Source organism: Nannobrachium achirus (assembly GCF_963921795.1).
Source record: "Nannobrachium achirus genome assembly, chromosome: 13".
NCBI lineage: Eukaryota > Metazoa > Chordata > Actinopteri > Myctophiformes > Myctophidae > Nannobrachium > Nannobrachium achirus.
The window spans coordinates 21,428,290-21,446,984 of NC_137833.1; the positions used below are offsets into that span (position 1 = coordinate 21,428,290).

Below are 18,695 nucleotides of genomic sequence, written 5' to 3' on the forward strand. Positions count from 1 at the left end.
GATCCTTCCTTCCTGAACAGTGTGTGTGTGTGTGTGTGTGTGTGTGTGTGTGTGTGTGTGTGTGTGTGTGTGTGTGTGTGTGTGTGTGTGTGTGTGTGTGTGTGTGTGTGTGTGTATTGCTGTAGGCCAGTGGTTTTTAACCTTTTTCATATCTAAGACCATTATTTATTCAGTGTTTGAGCCACAGACCACCATTAGATGAGATGTAGCCTCTCAGACCCAAAACTTTTGTTGCTGTTGGATAAGGTTTTGTTCACAATGCCATGCTGTATTGATGTGGTACCATAGGAGAGATAACAGGCCAACGCTAATCAAAATATAAATTCTTCTACATTCTCTAATTGTGAAGACATCTTGTAAATAGAGTAATGCAGGTGTTTTACAATAATTTTACTCTTGAGAGCATGACACACGCTCTCAAGAGTTAAAGATCTATAAGGGTCCATTTGGTTACCAACTCTCCAATCATTTAGATGGGGACCACCTGGTCCTCTGACCACTGATTGAAAACCACTGATCTAAAAGTAACCTACAGCTCAAACAAATATATAATTTACACTGATATATATTATGTATAGCCTACTTGAATTATTAGAATATTCACTTTTTTGTTACTTTTAAAGTTAATTTTTTAAAGTTTGAAAGATATAAAAACAGCATGTTTTAAGTGGCAGCAACTGCAAGCCAGGTATGCAATATTCATAATTGTTCAGTCACGTTATTTATCTCAAACAGAAATAAAAGAGGGGGCCCATCATTCATGCATGCCATCATCATGACAAGTGAAAAAGTCAATCAAGTCTGTCTTTTTCTTTTTTTTTAGGTTACAGGTTTCCAGAGTGCAAACTGTTTGTTGAGACAATGTGAAGTTGTGGGCTGTCTGTGTAACAGCAGAGCTGCCTGCAGCAGAGGAGGCTGTAGTTTCATTTCTCAGCATATGGACTGTCTGTAAGTAACCCAGTTATAACAGTGTCATTACCACAGCCCGATAGTCCCAAAAGACGACGCAAATAGACTACCCCCCCCCTCCCTCCATTTCACCCAAGAGCCAAGAACCCGCAAAGAAACAGTGTTTTCCCCTCTATTATTCCCGTTTACCGAGAGATGAAGGCTTCTGCGGCAAAAGACAGGCTACTCACCTCTAGCAGACATGCCCGGTAGGTAAAGCCGTCCTTCTTTTAGCCGAGATTTTGGACGATCCCCCCAGTGTAGCTTTGAAAGGCGAAGGTCACCGGCGACTTGAGTGATATTATCTGTTCTTTGGTGTTGTTGAAGTCATCATTGACGAGACGATGGGGAGTTAGAGAAGCTACTAGGCTGCATTTGGAAGAGCAGGCGATGCTCGATGGAGAGACCACTTTATAGAGACAGGGCGTGTCCTGGAACAGACAGCATCCCCGCTATTTTCCCCACTATAGTTTAAGACAGGGTGCTTTAGCCTATTGATGTTGAACAAATAGCCCGGGATATAAAGTTACGAATTGAACCATTCTAAAATCCCTTATTATATCCATGTTGACAAAGGGTTTTCAAATGTTTGATGGGGAATTGAGTCGGCCAGCCTACTTTTTTCCTTTCCTGTGGTGACTGGTTGCGCTGTAGACAGTCAAAATGATACTGCGATGATGGCTGGTTGAATCATAAAGTTTACATCCAGTGCTGCTGCTGCCTCACGGATTCACACAATAATTAGGCTATGAGAGAAATCTCTACCGTTTTATCTAATCTTTGCCGTAATGTATACGCCCAAATAACCTGAGCATGAGTGGGTCCCATTAGGCTACTGTCACTCAATCCCCTTTATGAATGCCATAAATAATAATCCACTGATTATGGTCGATGTGAATTATGGATAATCCTAGCCTACTAGCTTAAACTATTGAACACAAAAGCCTTCTCTCAACAGATAAAATACTTAAACGTGGAAATTAAACTGTAACTTCAAACCAAGTAAAAAAGTGTTTTAGCTTTTCCCCCAGAATGAATTATTTTATAGGCCTACCTTTGCCTCCCTTTCTTCTTATAACACCTATAATGATGTTGTCTGTGTGTAAATTAGCAGGATATTTCTAATTTGATAAATTACCTGCCTCTTTGAATCCATGGGGACCTACCGTATTTCTACAATTGAAACCTAGTTGACAGCCAGGTGTTTTTTCCTCCATTACTAATTAAATGCATTGATTGTTACTTGTGCCTAATTGATTAGCCTCCTCCATCTCTCTGGTGGTTTGTATTTGTGCGCCCCCTGGTGGATCAAACAGGGTGGTGGTTTGGCTGTGGAAGTGCCACGGTGTCCAGTCAGTAGTAGAGGTACGTTACGTAGACTAGAGCGGACGTCGTGTTGTGTTTACAGTGGGTCGTGCCAGGAGGAGGCCTAGTGTTGGAGTCTTGCAACGCTTAAGGTTTTTACGACTTGATCACCAGTGTTGTTGAGTCGTCTTATTTCACGTTCAAGGGTCAGCTGTACATGAGACGTCCAACCTGGATCGGGGCGGCAGCAACAGGAAGAAGAAGATAGAGGAATTCTCTAGGTCTTCTCGCGAAAAGCTGGTCCAGTCCAAGAACAAGATGTTCTCCAAATTCACGTCCATTCTCCAGCATGCAGTGGAAGCGGTGAGTTTTCTGTTCGGCGGCTGTCCGTCTCAGAGTGTCTCCTCCTCGGGTCAACATGTTTGGTTTGTGTGGGTTTAAGAAAGCCAAGGGCCCCCTCAAAGACCTCTCACACAACACAACGTCGCGTTAGCATAATGCTAACACCAGCTACCTTAGTTAGGTAACATGAGCTAATCGACGTAAACAACATGTTTTTAACGCAATCTTTTGCTTATTACGGCGTTAAAGTTATTGACGCTTATGTGACTGTGTTGTAATAACGTGTACACTATTGTTGTTTTCTTGCCAAGACATATTGGCTATCAAAATTGAGCTAACAGCTGGATAGTGTTAGCTAGGTACAACAACAAGCTAATATTCATATATCCTCTTTAAATCAGCTGGAACCTCTTTATGTGAAATGGTTTGGTTAAAGTTGGGCAAATAGCATAAACTATGGAAGTTCCCCTGGACAAGTTAGCCAGACATGTTTTTACGTTATTTATCCACCTACTAGTAGCTGTTAGCTTCATAGCATGTAGCAACCTATTTGGAACCTGTTCTCTTTGAAAGGACGAGCTCATTAACATTGCTAATTAAGACCCCCCATTAAAACACTTGACTTGAGCTGAAGATGGGAAAATGGACCCAAGTTACTGGCCCTGAAACATGATGTTTCAGGGTTACCAAGTTACATCAAATTAAATTCAAAGGAGCTTTATTTGATATGCAAAAAAATGCATTTACTGTCATTACCAAAGCAAGTGTCAAGCTATAATAAAAACAGTTGAAAAAGGGGAACATATTTACAGTTGGAGGGGGTACAGCATTGTGTAACAACAAAGCTATGTCACAATTAGTCGTTATATACATGTTATAAACATACATACATACAGGGCATGACAACAGTGTGTGAAACATGACTAAAAGCTTCAATTTTCTGTTGTGCAAAGGTTAACAAAAGGTTCACTTTGCTGGCAAAATAATGAAATAAAACAATAGTGTGTTGCCTATAGCAACCACACTAACAAGGGGGGTAAATGAACTGATTCAGCAGTAACGCGAGTCCTGACAAATCCAAAAGGTACCATTCTATTCATCTTTATACAGCTCAAAATCCAAAGATTAAAAAAGAAAAAGACTCTTCCCAAGTTTGCTGTGCCCAGCAAACCACCTCAGTCCAATGTTGTGCACAGCAACAAACCACACCACATCATTCAAATGTTACACTGAACAAATACCAAGCTGAGCGAGACATTGACCTGATGTGTTGGTTGAATAAATATCAGACTTCAGTGCAATCCGTTTACACTGTGACTGCCTGCCTGGTTCACATTATCTTAATGCTGTTTTCTTTTCCAGCTTGCCCCGTCGCTGCCCTTGCAGGAGGACTTTGTCTATCACTGGAAGGCTATAACACATTATTACATAGAGACTTCAGGTGAGAACAACATTTAACTGCACATCAACAGCACAGAGTAAAGACAAAACAGAGGGCCAAATGGCTCGGATGTGTGTAATGGCACTGCTATTTTGGTTGTGTGTAACGTGGCACCAGGCTTTTTTGAGACAGGGTCTCCTCCTGTCTCGAACGTTATAGATTTCATACAACTCTGTTGAAGTGGCAGATACTACCAATACACCAGTAGATAATGATTCTATATTATTATGTTTGAGGACGCATTTTAAATTACTATTGCCACTCTCCTGGTAACACTTTACAGATACAGATATCCAGTCGTGGCACGTTGCACAGTCGGATGCGTAATGGAAGTTGGCACTGTCTGTGTTCCTTTCTACTCTTGACAACTTAAAACTTGCACAGTGCATGTCCACAGATATAAACATATTGTAAACCTTGTAAGCTGTCAGTCCGCTGTCCAGTGTCCACCACATCAAAACCTTGTACATCAGGGGTCTTCAATGTTTTCAGGCCAAAGACCCCTTAGCAGGCCAAAGACCCCTGGTCCAGGTTCTGATGTGTTAACATCTCTGTGTTTTCCTCTTCTCAGATGACAAAGCCCCCGTGACCGACACCAACATCCCATCCCACCTGGAGCAGATGCTGGACATCCTAACCCAGGAGGAAGGGGAGAGGGAGTCTGGGGAGACCGGGCCCTGCATGGAGTACCTCCTGCACCACAAAATCCTGGAGACACTCTACACACTGGGAAAGGCAGATGTAAGTCAGCCCTGCTAATAGATGCCATAGAAGGATGTCACTGTCTAGAAAACTGTGCAATAACTGGAAGTTCTCTTGATGGGAGACTTGGTGTGAGATTTGGTGATCGGTGTCCACCGAAAATATTTTTTTTAGCTTTCTGCCATGCATTTTCCATAGATGGTAAAGACATGCTAGGAATGTTCCTCTTTTCAGAGCTGTGATTTAATGCTCTTGGTGGCTAACGGTTTTGGTGGGGCACTCTGAGTACCTCTAGTAAATCGCTTGTCCCTAATGGTGCTGGTTTTATTTTTATCCCCTCTTATCAGTGTCCTCCAGGGATGAAGCAGCAGGTTCTGACCTTCTACACAAAGCTACTTGGACGCATTCGCCAGCCTCTCCTGCCCCACATAAACGTCCACAGGCCTGTACAGGTAAGAGAGCCGTTGCAGTCACGATACTGGTGTTTCCTTTTTGGATGTTCCAGCCAACGGAGGTACTTTGCAAAGCGACAGGTTATGCAAGTCGTTTTCTCTGCCTTATCAGAAACTGATCCGTCTGTGTGGGGAGGTGCTGACCGCTCCTACGGAGAACGAGGAGATCCAGTTCCTCTGCATAGTCTGCGCCAAACTGAAGCAGGACCCGTACCTTGTCAACTTCTTCCTCGAGGTAGGTTACTGGGTTCAAGGGGTGCCGTAAACGACGCAAATGATTCATTTATCAGTTTGTGCGATTTGTGGAAGAAAGCCGTTGGCGGGTACTTAAAGGGACATTATGATGCCTTTGATTTTTATTTCAGTTAATTGCTGGTTATCAATCATTCTTTGAAAATAACAATATTCATGATACAAGAATATGCACCATATGCCACTCCTCAAGGCTGAGTGGCAAAACATAAAGCAGCATGAAGCATTGGAGTTTGGAAGCGCTTGTTGAGAAACTCCTCACTCCTACTGACTCCTCCTGACTCTTTTTTACCACTGAGTAAGCATTCCACATGACTGACGGGTACAATGATGTCACACGCATACCCTCTATTGACATTAAATTCCACTTTATGTCTGTTGAAGCCTCTGTGTTCCTACAATTTCCACAATGATATTGCGGGCAAGCGTCGGTCTGGCACGCGGTTGCATCAACCTGATTTATTCTGAAGTCGAGATGGCTATTTTGCTGTTAACACAGAACATAATGCTGTAGTTTTCATATTTGCGGATATTAGTCCAGTGACATCACTGGAGTAAACTAAAGACACAAAAGACAGTTTTTCTTAGTTTTACGTCTGAACGGTAGGTAGCCTTACAACAAATGCATAGAGATGGACAGATGGTGTTGAATCGTGATGGTGTCCAACTCCATTTTAGTAGACAGAACACCTGGTATCACTTTATATTTTACTTGACATTATCTGATCTTTGTTACTTGCAGAACAAGGCGAAAAGGCCCGAGACAAAGAGTCCTGAAGGGGCAGCGGGCGTGACAAAGAACCATTCTGCCCCAGACACAGGCCAGGGATCACTCACAACTCCAGAGGAGCCTCATGCTGGAGCCAGCTGCAGTCCATCCACCAGCAACAACAACAATAGCAGTAACAACTACAATCTGGTCACCTCCCTGCTCAACCTCACCAAGAGCCCAGTTAGTACACACAACACACTGCTGCATGCAACATTTAGAATTCGTTTGCGTTTCTGAACGAACTTGAATGTCCATTTTTTCCCAAAAACACATTTGAAAATAAGGAATACAGGCCTAGGTCTATTAAGGGTCTCATAACGTATTAATGCTTTATAGCACCAATTATAGCAAGGGAGTGAGTGAGGGAGGTGGGAGGGTCAGTTCAGAATAATCAATAAAATAATAAGTAAATAACTTGAGCTTATTTTAATATGCAAAAGAAAATTATATAAAATAATGCTTTTCATAAACGAATAACAAAAGTCTCTCAGTGGGAAATAAGTTTCAGCTGTTCTTAGTGTCACAGTCTGAAAAAACAAACAAACAATGAGCCCAATGTCCAAAAGAGAATATTCCAAATCAGTCTATGCATACTCACCAGTTGAATTCTTCTGCACAGTCCGACCTCAACAAAATCCATTACCCAGAAAATATATTTATGAATCCACAATGGAAATGAAGTTCACACACAGTATTCGGCAGGATATCCAATTAGATCCAATAGCAAGAACGTGGGAAAGAATATCGTCTTGCCTCTAGTCACTGTTTTCCTTCACCCTGCCTGGACTGCCAAAGCCACTCTCTCCAGGTGCCACAAACAATTATGATTGCTATCAACTCAATCAACCTTGATTGATAGGTGAGTCTTGGGAAGGGTTTTCCAATCACTGCCAGAACAAAATTAGGATATTAATGGAAAATAAGAAAACTCACAATAATTGACCCATTGCAAATAAAAATGCCTAGAAAAACACTCTGGGCACCGGTGTCTCCAAGTCAACCTTGCAAATGTGTGTAGAGGCACAGATGTATCGTATTTGCTCAAAGTCAACCGTGTATAATTGTGTAGAGTTACTTTACCTTAGTGGGGACTGCCCATAAGTCCGAAGGTCCATTAGTCCAAGCTCATCTAGCTTATTTTCCATGGACTGTACATTTGCTAGCAGAATGTCTGAAAGAGTTTTGTTTCGCTTTCCGGTTCTGCATCCCGACATGCTTCCCTAGTTCTCCAGAATGTCGTCTGTGATGTCAAAAGTCAGCTGGCGATTCGATTCCCAAAAGTGTTTGTTGATCATACTAGCATGTGAAACTCTTTCAGGCATTCTGCTAGCAAATGTACAGTCCATGGAAAATAAGCTAGATGAGCTTGGGTTAAACACCAACAGGACATTAGGTACGGTTGTGTTCTGGTGTTCACTGAGACTGCCTGACTGTTCTGTCACATCGGAGGGTTTCTCTGTCTTCTGACTAAGCAGATCGAAAGAGACTCAAGCAAGTCGACTCTAGTGGAGGGGGGAATGCTGTGTGCTTTCTGGTTAATTCTTCGCGTGCCACGTGCCGTCTGAGGAAATAACGCATTGTTCCGGAGTAGCTAGTAGCTGCTGATCAAAGTTAGACCTTTCGATCTATCCCTAGTGGTTGGCCCAGCCCTTCTCACAACTCTTTGTAGTAAATCTCTAGCCCCAGTCAAGCTGTCTGTATGGACGGAAGAACTTTCGAACAAAACCCCTGAATCCTCAATCGAGATTTGAATGCCAATATTCAGAAAATATTCCAAAACATTTAGCACACACACACACACACACACACACACACACACACACACACACACACACACACACACACACACCTCTCAGTGGAGTTTGGGTGTGTTTTATACTGCCACGTAGCCCATGCACGTTTGTGTATTCATTGCTCACAATCCTTTCTCTTGGATCCATTCAGGATGGCAGGGTAGTGGTGAAGGCATGCGAGGGCCTGATGCTGCTGGTCAGTTTACCAGAGCCTGCGGCTGCCAAGTGTTTGATAGAGAACACTGAGCTGTGTGAGCTCCTCACCGACAGGCTGGCCTCCTTCTACAAGGCTCTGCCGCAGTCCATGGACCCCCTGGACATAGAGACGGTGGAGGCTGTCAACTGGGGGTGAGTTTCTCTTCACCTTTTTTTATTTAGATTACTTCAACGTTTTCAGGCCAAGGATCCCTTAGCTGATCGAGAGATGAAGCAGGGACCCCTCACAACCTTTTTGTAGATTCCATATAGTTTCATCGTTCGACAGCACGATCATCCGTGTATTTTGGATTCGTGTCAATTTGTGTTTTCAGATATTTAACCACTTAAACACTTAATAATCTTGACCTTTCACTCCGTAATTAATGTGCTCTTTTTTTCTCTCCACACAAACTTCTTAATCAAAAATAGCCGATCTACAAGCTCACAACGCCTCGCAGATCTGCTATTTTTGGCTAAAGTTCTCAGAATATGAATGTTAGGGTTCAAGTGGTTAATATAAAAAAAAAAAAACAAGAAAAAAGGTTTATATCACACAAAGATTTGGAGGACCCCCTGTAGTAACTCTGAGGACCCCCTGTTGAAGACCCCGGCCCTGATTTAGATGATTGGACAGAGTGAAAAGACAGAAGAAGCCTGATGATTTCTCAATGTTAATTATATTTGCCAAGTGTCTTAATTCTTTTAAATAGCATATGACATGACCAAATTGGGTACACAGAGTTGGAAGTGGTTAACAATTTAGGTAGGCTTGATTCAAAAGGCCTTCCCCAGTCCAAGATAAGACATTGCTGTAGCATGGAAACAAGTCGCCAGGACTGTATCTGTGCTATTTACATTTATGTCTAATAAAGTGTTCAATCAATCAAGTCTTAAAGGGACTTCACCCAGATATTCAGAATCGGATGTGAAAAAAGGTTTTATCAGTCTCTAGAGCAAGGGGTGGAAGGTCTGAGAAAATGACCCAAGTGTTAACTCAGGGTTTATGATTTGCTTGCTTTGGAGACATAAAAAAGGTTCTGATACTTTTTCACATGCTGTCTGTTATACTATACAAGATGAGTAAACCGATTGGGATGTCAGAAATTGGCAAAATACCCATTGTGTGCCTCTAGAACGTAAAAGTAGTAAAATTTGTAGTAGTAAAATTTGACAACCCAACCAAAACAGCCCACCTCTGAGACACAGCGATTAGACTGAAAGTATCTTATTGTGAGCAGTAGTGAGGAACAGAGCCAGCTAAACGTAGCCTCTGGCCTGATGTTCTTTTCCATTTCAGTCTGGATGTCTACAACCTGAAGGAGGATGCTGCTGTCTTCACAGGAAAGAGAGCTCTCATCTCCTTCCTGTCATGGCTTGATTACTGTGACCAGCTCATCAAAGAGGCTCAGAAGGTTCGAGTTCCATTCCTGCTGACTCATCCTGCAATCTGCTTTGTTGATGTATTGTACTCCACTGCTGTGGGGGAAAAGTATGTTGTTATTGTTAACAAAATTCACCCACGGCTAAATGTTGTATGATTTGTCTTCCTCCAGTCGGCAGCTGCAGTAATGGCGAGGGCGGTAAGGGATCGATTCTTTGTGACCGTCATGGAGCCTCAGCTTATGCAGACGTGAGTGCAGGGGCGTCACAAGGGGGGGGGGGGGGGAGTGGGACTGAGTTACTAGGGCCCAAGGTGGAGGGGCCTTTCTTTTATACTTTAGCTATTGAAAAATAGCTGATCTACAAGCTCACAGTGTGGCACCGAGTGCCGCGCTGCGAGCTTGTAGATATGCTATTTTTGAAAATGTGTGCAAATCTTTGAATGTATATATTTTTAAGCAAACATTTTTAACTCAAATTTTGCTTCTGGGAGGTCCCTGGAACTAAATATTTTGAGATGGGGGGGTCCGTGGCCAAATACATATCATTTTGGGGGTCCTTCACGTGAAAAGGTTTGAGCACCACTGACATAGAAACATAGTTTTTTTCAAAAAACCTTAGAAGGATTTGAAATATTCAAAGACTTGCACAAGCTTTCCAGATTTAAAAAAAATAGCAGATCTGGCTGTACTTTCTAAGTGTCATGTCAGTAACGAGGTGTCCCGGCGTACGTAGGTCTGAGGTGGGCATCCTGACCTCGACGGCGCTGCTGAACAGGATCATCAGGCAGGTGACGTCGGAGGCGCTGCTCCAGGAGATGGTTTACTTCCTGTTGGGGGAGGACACGGAACCAGAGACCCTGGCCACAATCACTGGAAACCCTCTGAGACACAGACTCATAGAACACTGCGACCACCTGTCAGATGAGGTACAGACCACATGAATGTCATCATGATTTCGGCATGGACCCAACAAATGAGTTTAGGCTTTGTTGTCATATCTTGTTGTGTCACTTCGTTTACCCATCACCGGTAGATGTTTATCCACCAAATCATCCGACTGGCAAACTAGCTTTATCTATTCTCGGTTCCAACACGTGACCTTTTAAAGCATGCCTGTGGACCTCAGGCTGTGTTTTTCTAGGGTATTGGCATCCATGCAGCGGCGATCCGATTTTGGATTGTTTTTAATCAAATGTAATTGATTAATATCTCTGGGAAACTCGGGCCTGGCACGCAAAGACATCAGGAATAACTCAGGGAAACTGCGAAGATAATACGTGCAAACTTGAGAGAGAAAGTATGATTTGCATGACCCTACTGAGTGTATGTACTGTATGTGTTAAGGAGCCATCATTGCCAGGAAGACCTTGTAAAAAAGAGGAAGGATAAAATGATTCAACACTACAGAGTCTGCATCATCATGCTAGATTGTGTCATTGACCGTAAATTAGATGGGAGATACTGTAGGCTGGCCAGTTAGTTAACAACACAATTACATGTTACTTGTTATGACTCCTAGTGTAATACAGGTGCCAATGCGGTCTGTTATATGGGGCAACTGTATTCTTTCAAGCATATGCAATATAAGATTTCATGGATCCATCTATTATGGGTGGGAGCTGGGAGGGGTGGATGTATATCCATTTAAGGAGAATCAACCTCCTGGCAGGCAGAGTTGTGAATTCAATAACTTGCCAAGTGGGAAAAATAAAGCCGTTTTTGACCTAATTGTAGTGCCAAAGTGCTATTCTTAGATGCTACTAGCTGCTGATGTAACTGATTGTGTAGATGTGTGCTCATACAAAAAGGTGTCCAGTCTTTTCCGGTTCTTTATAATAGTGGATTTATTATCTCACCATGAGTGTGTTCATCAACTATATATTATTTGAATACTAAAACATTAAAACAAATACAGACAAACAACATAAATACATGGCTCATAAAATGGGCATTAATGAAGGCAAACACAGAATAAAGACTGATCTGGACTGTTAGTGAGTGACCGTTACTTCAACTAATTCAATCCAAATATATCTGACAAAACACATTGTGTTCTCTGATGTGGACAGTAGGTAGAAAAGATTATCATGTTGCGACAGAAACTGAAAATATCACTATGAATTCAGGAGATTATAATGGGAGAAATTACCAATCAGGAGCATAGTGGGAGAAAGGGTTAAAAATAGAGAGACTCAATGTTGGCACTTGGCTGGTATGGTAATGAATCTTTACCCACTAAACGTGTCATTGTAGACTTGGATTTATAACATAGACATCTTTTTTCTCCCTTTCTTTATCCTTTATTCAGGGAAGCCCATTGAGAGCAAGCTCTTTTTCAGGGACGCCCTTTCACAGTATATAAAACACAATAGATAATGGAAAAATAGTAACATAACATTTGAACCACATAGATGAAAATAAATATAGTGTTACATGAAACAGGTGCAGTCACTAGGTAGTGTGTCCTCAAGAAGCACCCTAATCCAACCTGTACTTTTTTTTTTTTTTGGTATTCATTTGTTCTCATCAGATCAGCATCATGACGCTGCGTCTGTTTGAGCATCTGATCCAGAAGCCCAGCCAGCACATCCTCCACAGTCTGGTGCTGCGCAGCCTGGAGGAGAGGAACTACCTGGAGAACAAGCCCCAGGAGGAGAGGGAGCCTCTGGAGAACGGCCAGCCTCACGACGCTGTGTAAGGAAGGACCCCCATCCGTGTCCGCAGCCTCTTGCTTAACAAGCTCGTCTGATACTCAGATACAACTCTAGTGAAAATAAAGTGAATGCTGATATCAACCTGCTGTGTGTATCTGTCACCTCCTAGTACCCGTGCCAGCAGTGCTACACGCCGTGTTGTGTTGTGTTCAATAAAAATAACTGGGGGGGAGATTTTTCAGACAAGGACGGTCATAAATTAGTGTTGATGAATAGTCTCGTCTAGCCAAATAACAAATAAGCAAATTTAATTTATTTAATTGGGTTCACAAACATACATGCAAGGGTGTAAACCCATTTAGACCCGTTGTAACCTATTATGTTGTTATACCTTTCAATCCAGGAGACACTCAGTAGTATTTGCTATAGCTTTAGGTTAGGTTTTAGAAGGCCTCTTTAGAATGGGCCTGGCGTCTAAAATGGGTTCTGAATATTGAAGCATGTTTTTCATCCTCTCTCGACACAGAGACCTGGAGGAGGACCCGCTGTTTGGAGATGACCTTTCTCCAGACAGCAGACTGTCCGGTTCTGATTGGCTGAGCTCCTCTCCACAGCAGAGCCCTGACCACCTAAAGTCTGACGGGAAGACGGAGGTCCACAAGATAGTCAACAGGTGTGCACACTGTTCCTGGCATCATGCGACCCCTAACATGAAATATCAAATTGTTCCCGTCTTGCTTTTAGTTGTATAATGTTTTACGTTTTCCTGCAGTTTCCTGTGTTTGGTGCCTGATGAGGCCAAGTCATCGTATCACGTGGAAGGCACAGGCTACGACACCTACCTACGAGATGCCCACAGACAGGTCAGACTGATCACAATGTCTACTAGTAGATGTCACCAATAAATTGGAAATAAAGCTAAGAAGGCCATGGAGTAAAACATCCCCAAATTAATATGTAAAGTTAATAAAAAAATAAGATTTCTGTTTACCGTCTAATATATTTAAGCTCGCCAAAGCTCTTTCTCCAATCTCCATCCCTTTTCTCACATGTACTTCTGTCCCTTTCATCTCTGCCCGGATTCATCCCTCCATCCATGATCCTTATATCTCAACCTCTATTTTCATTAAGTTCATAGTGGTGTGTTCTTTCTTGGTTAGCAAAAGGTTTCTGTGTGATCAAAGCACCAACACTATATATAGGATACAAATCCTCCAATGTATGTGTACGTATTAATAACAGACCATCTTCTGTCTCCTCAGTTCAAGGACTATTGTGGGGTGTGTATACGATGGGACTGGCGAGGGAGTCCAAAGCCTCTTGAAAAGTGTAACTTGGACACCCCCTTCTTCGAGGGCCACTTCCTCAAGGTCCTTTTTGACAGAATGGGACGTATCCTGGATCAGGTGAGTCATACCACATAAGACTGACAGTTCAAAGTCTGACATTTATAGAGTAATTCTTGAATTAAATTTAATAACATCTTTGCAAAATAAGCTTATGGAAATGGGTCTCTAAACCCAATTAAAATGCAAATGATGTTGAGGCAAGTTTCTCAGGCATAATTAAATAACTAATTCAGACGGGGTTCTTTTTTTATTCAGCATTTATAAATATGGTTCAGTTCGGTTGGCAGTATAGGCTAAATGAGTATAAAATGTGTCTATCAAAAATGACTTTCTTATCAGTTAGAAGAAGAAGGTTGTGACGTTGGATGGATTATTTTGTAGCATGTAGGAGGCATTTAAAATACCATTGCTATTCTTTCTGTATAAAGGATTTTTTCATTAAGCATACGGTTGTAGCCATCCAAGGTAGACTCAACATGAGTTATGATTGTGAAACAACAGTATTGTGATCCTGTTTAAGCCAATATAAATAAATACAATATGTGTATTACGTATAATGCTAACGCTTTGCACTGCGACACCACAGCTACATGACAGAGTCAAGGAAATTAAATTAGAAGGAAGGGAAACGCGCGGCACCGGGGATGCGCCATGACCGGCCATGACGCTCCTCGTTCTCTACTTAACGATACAGTGATAATTAATATTTCACAGTAAAATTCACACTATTGTGAAGAGCCTCTAACCAACTATCATGACATGTAATTTGGATCACACTGTGCTTGACAAATGATAATTATCTGTGGAAAATATTACTATCTGAGTGTTCCAATTAGCATACGTATTACAATCAGGTGCTTTTTTGTGAAAGGGGGCATAGCTATAAACTGACTTTGATTCTTTTCTTGCAGCCCTATGATGTAAACCTACAGGTGACCTCTGTGCTATCCAAGCTGTCTTTGTTACCTCACCCCCACATGCACGAGTATCTGCTGGACCCCTACATTAACCTGGCCCCTGGCTGTAGGTCCCTGTTCTCTGTCATTGTCAGGGTAAGTCACAGCTGGATTGATAACCATGCTCAGCAATGTTGATAATAGTTGGTGCTCGGAGAGCGCTCTTATGTGCATGGAATCGAATGAGTGCATTTTCTGTTTATTTAAACTTGCGGTTTATTTTTACTGTTTTATCTATAAGGTGGTTGGAGATCTTATGTTGAGAATTCAGCGTATCCCAGACTTCACACCCAAACTCCTGCTAGTAAGGAAGAGATTATTGGGTCTGGAGCCAGAGGGTATCAAGTGAGTACTTCTTAAACGTTACATCTCTGGGGATGCCAGGATTACAGTGGTTAAACTAGACCAGCGGTTCTCAATCTCTTTAATTTCAAGTACTCCTTTACTGTAACTCTGAGAGTGTACAAATTGAACCAAATGGACCCTTATTGGTTCCATTTGGCTCCATTTGTACACTCTGAGTTACACACCTGCAAGGGTCCATTTAGACCCTTGCTCACAACGCCTCGCTGTTGTTGTGAGCATGTAGATCTAGTTCATACATTTTTTTATTATGCCTCAACTCTTAGTGCTCGTAGGGTGGTGGGTCCCCAGTTAAAATATGATTATTGGGGGGGGGGGGGGGGGGTCGCGGCCTGGAAAGGTTGAGAACCACTGATCTAGACCAACGTTGTGCATTGAGTGTTGTTCTGACCCCACGCCTGTCCATCCCACCATAACAGCATTGACCACATGACGTTGTTGGAAGGGGTCATCGTGCTGGAGGAGTTCTGCAAGGAGCTGGCCGCCATCGCCTTCGTGAAGTTCCACGCGACTGCCTCCTCCTCGCCCTAACCCTCTCGCCCCCTAGCCTAGCTGCCAAGGCCAAGCTGCCTTGGCCAGGCTGGCTGGCGGGCGGGCCAGGACCAAACTGTGCCCTCGGGGGCTTTTGAGGTATTTGGTGGCACAGGGTCAACAAAATCCATCACCACTAGCTGGTCATCCCTCCAAGACTGTTATTATTAACCACATGGAGCGCAGAGTTTCATCAACCCTCCCTTTACGGCCCCCCGGGCGGGCTCCCCCCATAGGGAAGAGCCCTGGGCAGGTCACAGCGAAGACACTGCCCAGCAGGGGGCCATGGTGGGAGAGCAGGAGGGTGGATGAAGGTGAAGTGAGGTTTCTGGACATTTGAGCAGAGGTATCACCACCCACACCTTTTCTATTCTCTCTCGTCCCTCTCCTGTCCTCCTCTCAAACTTCTCACTAGCCAAAATGAGACTGTAGCCCCTTATTTACATATTTTAATGGAGAAAAGAGATTTGTGTGTCTGTGTCTGTGTGTATGTGTATTTATTTCTGGTTCTGGTGTCTGTTTTGTGTGCGTCGATGCCTTAGTGTGGAATTCACACCTTTTCAGTTACAGGAGATTGTTTCCTTTTGAAACATTTTATCTTAAACCCTCGTGTGTTGTCTTGTCTGACGAGTCAAGAGGCTGTACAGAATAATGCCCTCTGTCCTGTTTATCCACTATTTACTTAATATTGTTGCAGAACATTTGCAGAAAATTGTGAAATGGAGCTTTAGTATCCAAGATGCTAGACTCGTGTTTTGATTTAAAAGCCAAGCCCTCCTATTTATTTATTTCCTTTGCTTTAAGGTTGCCTTTCAAATTATTACGTCTTTGTAATAGAAAACAAAATACAAATTTAACAGATTAAGAAAATGCTTATTTCTTATGGTTTAATTTGCCGTTTTCTTTGGTTGTACTTGCTAGTGCTCTTCAACCTAGTCTGTCACAGTATATAGACATTGAATCTCATCAGTATCACCCACAGATCAGATGTCACCAGTCATCACATTTTGTTAAATGTGGATATCCTTTAGATAAATATACAGTATGTGAATTTGCACATGGACCTCTCTATACATTGCACTTGTTAAGTGTGAGAATTTATATTTTTGATGGGGTGTCAAATTGGCATATTTAATGTGGAACTGGAAAGAGACCTTTTGCTCACATCCATGTTATTTTTGTTGTTGCTTTACAAATGCATACATGTTGCATTCATCACCGAGTATACCAGTGTTTGCTTTACCGTTACATATATTTTTTTAAATTGCATTTGATGGTGGCCCTCTATGTAAGGGGAGGATGTTCATGTCCAAAGCAGTGATGTAAATGGCAGATCCTGATCATTGCATTGTGTGCTTCAGTCTACTTCATACTGTAGTTACGGTTTTAATCAAAATATTCTATTTCAACCGCATATGAAATAATAGACCTGCGAAATATCTTCATATGTCATACTTTCCAATGAGGTATATTACAGTATTGTTCCTCCACCATGGTCTTTGATGAAGAGGTGGTGAACCTTCGGTGCGTGTGTTTATATAGTTTTGGTGTCTTGTTGTGAGGGTGTTGGTAACTTTGAATCAAAGTGTCACCTCATCACGCTACTCATCCATTCATGTTTTCAGTCTAAAATGTAACTTATGCTGGTGCTCACCACAATGCTTCCCATCTGAATGTCACCGTGATATGAATGCTAAGTGTGTGTTTGGGTTTGAGCGTGTCTGTGTGCAATAATAGGTGTAGGATAGGTGTGTTATGAGACTTCACCCCCACCCCCCCATCATACACACACACCACACAACTCATGCACTAACCCACATCTAAGCACCTAAGCTGCATTATGCAAATGTTTGCATGAAATCGGATTTGCACATTGTCCTCATCTTTGTTCATAATTGTACATATGCGAACACACTTTTTTTCATTAACCAAAAAGAGAAAAAAAAAAAAAAATGAAACGAAGGTGTACCTTTTCAGGAGAAACGTTTCTATTTTAAAGGAGAACTTCTTTTTTATTCCTAGTCATGCACATTTTTTATCAACTGTTTCCAACCTGTCTTGTATATGTACTATATAATATATTATATATATATAGTATGACAGCAATAGTGATATTGCCCAGTGTAATGCATGCGTCTTTATTTTTCATTGGTAACAAAGAAAGCGGACAATGATATTTCTGTGCTGTCGAACACTTTCTTCTTGAGACACTTGACGGGGAAAAATACGATGTCTTACTTCACACTGTGGGTCTCTATGAAGACTTCTACAACAGACACATTATGGGATGTCTGCTTCGCTTGGGCTCAGTTGTGTCTGTAGGGTGGGGTCATCTTTTGTGTTGGGTTTGTGTAAAGATGTACAGGACTTGTATCTCCTTCCTTTAAGACCTGGAACCACTTTAACCATTTAACTATAAAGAAAATAGCAGATATACAAGCTAGTCTTATATTTGCAAATCTTTGAATATATAGTTTTCAAAGTAACTCAAATCTCTGCTTCTGGGGGTCCCTGGAACAACACATTTTGAGATGGGGGTCCGTGGCCAAATGCTGGGGGTCCTTGACATGAAAGTTTGAGAACTAATGATATAGAAGACATTTATAGAATCGGGTCAAAGACTTGCACAAATGTTCAAGATTTTTCAATAGCAGATCTACAAGCTCGCAGCACGGAACTGTGCCACGCTGGGAGCTTGTATATCTGCTATTTTTCAATTTTTAAAGCATAAAATAATGCTTAAAGTGGTTCAAATCTAAAGTGACACAGATATGCGTTCCAAGTCTTAATGGCATAAAAAGTAGTTGTAGAACATCAGTATCACAACTAATGCCAATGTTTTTTTTGTGTCTCAGCTTAGACCAATCACTGTATCATGTGGATACATTGTTTAATTCATATCCTGTTGTTGCTGCTTTACTCTGGGGTGAAATGGGAGTGTGTTTATTTGTATTTTTTGGGCTTCTCTTTCACTATCAGTTTGAGTTTTCAGTCATTGTGCAATGCATAATTTATGTTTAAGGTTGCATGCTCAATTCTTCATGCATCCACAGCTTCTAGGGGTAAATTTAAGTGATTACTGCAGTTCTTTTCTCATGCACTCAGGGCATTGCTTCATTTATTCCTCTTAAGACATCCCTGGTTATCCCTGCTACCATACAGCATAAGTATTACATTCTATTCAGGACATTATGGCTTTGTTTAAACCTTCTCCGTCCCATTAATAAAACAAAATGCTTTCTTCAATAGGAGTCA

General features: G+C 41.9%; 2 protein-coding genes across 2 annotated transcripts in view; one reads left to right on the forward strand and one right to left on the reverse strand.

Moving 5' to 3' along the window:
• ablim1a (actin binding LIM protein 1a) overlaps positions 1-1,269 on the reverse strand; it is an 81,233-nt gene extending 79,964 nt beyond the window's left edge. Inside the window, exon 1 of the mRNA XM_080741018.1 lies at positions 1,140-1,269. Coding sequence (XP_080597144.1) covers positions 1,140-1,152 — 13 coding nt within the window. The 5' untranslated portion in view covers positions 1,153-1,269. The remainder of the gene's footprint in view (positions 1-1,139) is intronic.
• fhip2a (FHF complex subunit HOOK interacting protein 2) lies at positions 1,031-18,686 on the forward strand. Its single transcript, XM_080741016.1, has 18 exons — positions 1,031-1,157; positions 2,459-2,616; positions 3,958-4,036; positions 4,608-4,777; positions 5,086-5,190; positions 5,303-5,425; positions 6,185-6,394; positions 8,159-8,355; positions 9,503-9,617; positions 9,759-9,835; positions 10,321-10,513; positions 12,118-12,281; positions 12,768-12,914; positions 13,014-13,104; positions 13,504-13,647; positions 14,502-14,642; positions 14,788-14,891; positions 15,329-18,686. The coding sequence occupies exons 1-18, from the start codon at positions 1,151-1,153 to the stop codon at positions 15,438-15,440; spliced, it is 2,337 nt and encodes a 778-aa protein (XP_080597142.1). The 5' UTR covers positions 1,031-1,150; the 3' UTR covers positions 15,441-18,686.
• The last annotated feature ends 9 nt before the right edge of the window (positions 18,687-18,695 follow it).

What these genes read in the sequence shown, in the direction of transcription:
- fhip2a (XM_080741016.1), top strand. An exon ending in TTGTCAACTTCTTCCTCGAG is followed by an intron (nt 5,426 to 6,184) that starts GTAGGTTACTGG and finishes TGTTACTTGCAG; the next exon opens with AACAAGGCGAAAAGGCCCGA. An exon ending in TCATCAAAGAGGCTCAGAAG is followed by an intron (nt 9,618 to 9,758) that starts GTTCGAGTTCCA and finishes GTCTTCCTCCAG; the next exon opens with TCGGCAGCTGCAGTAATGGC.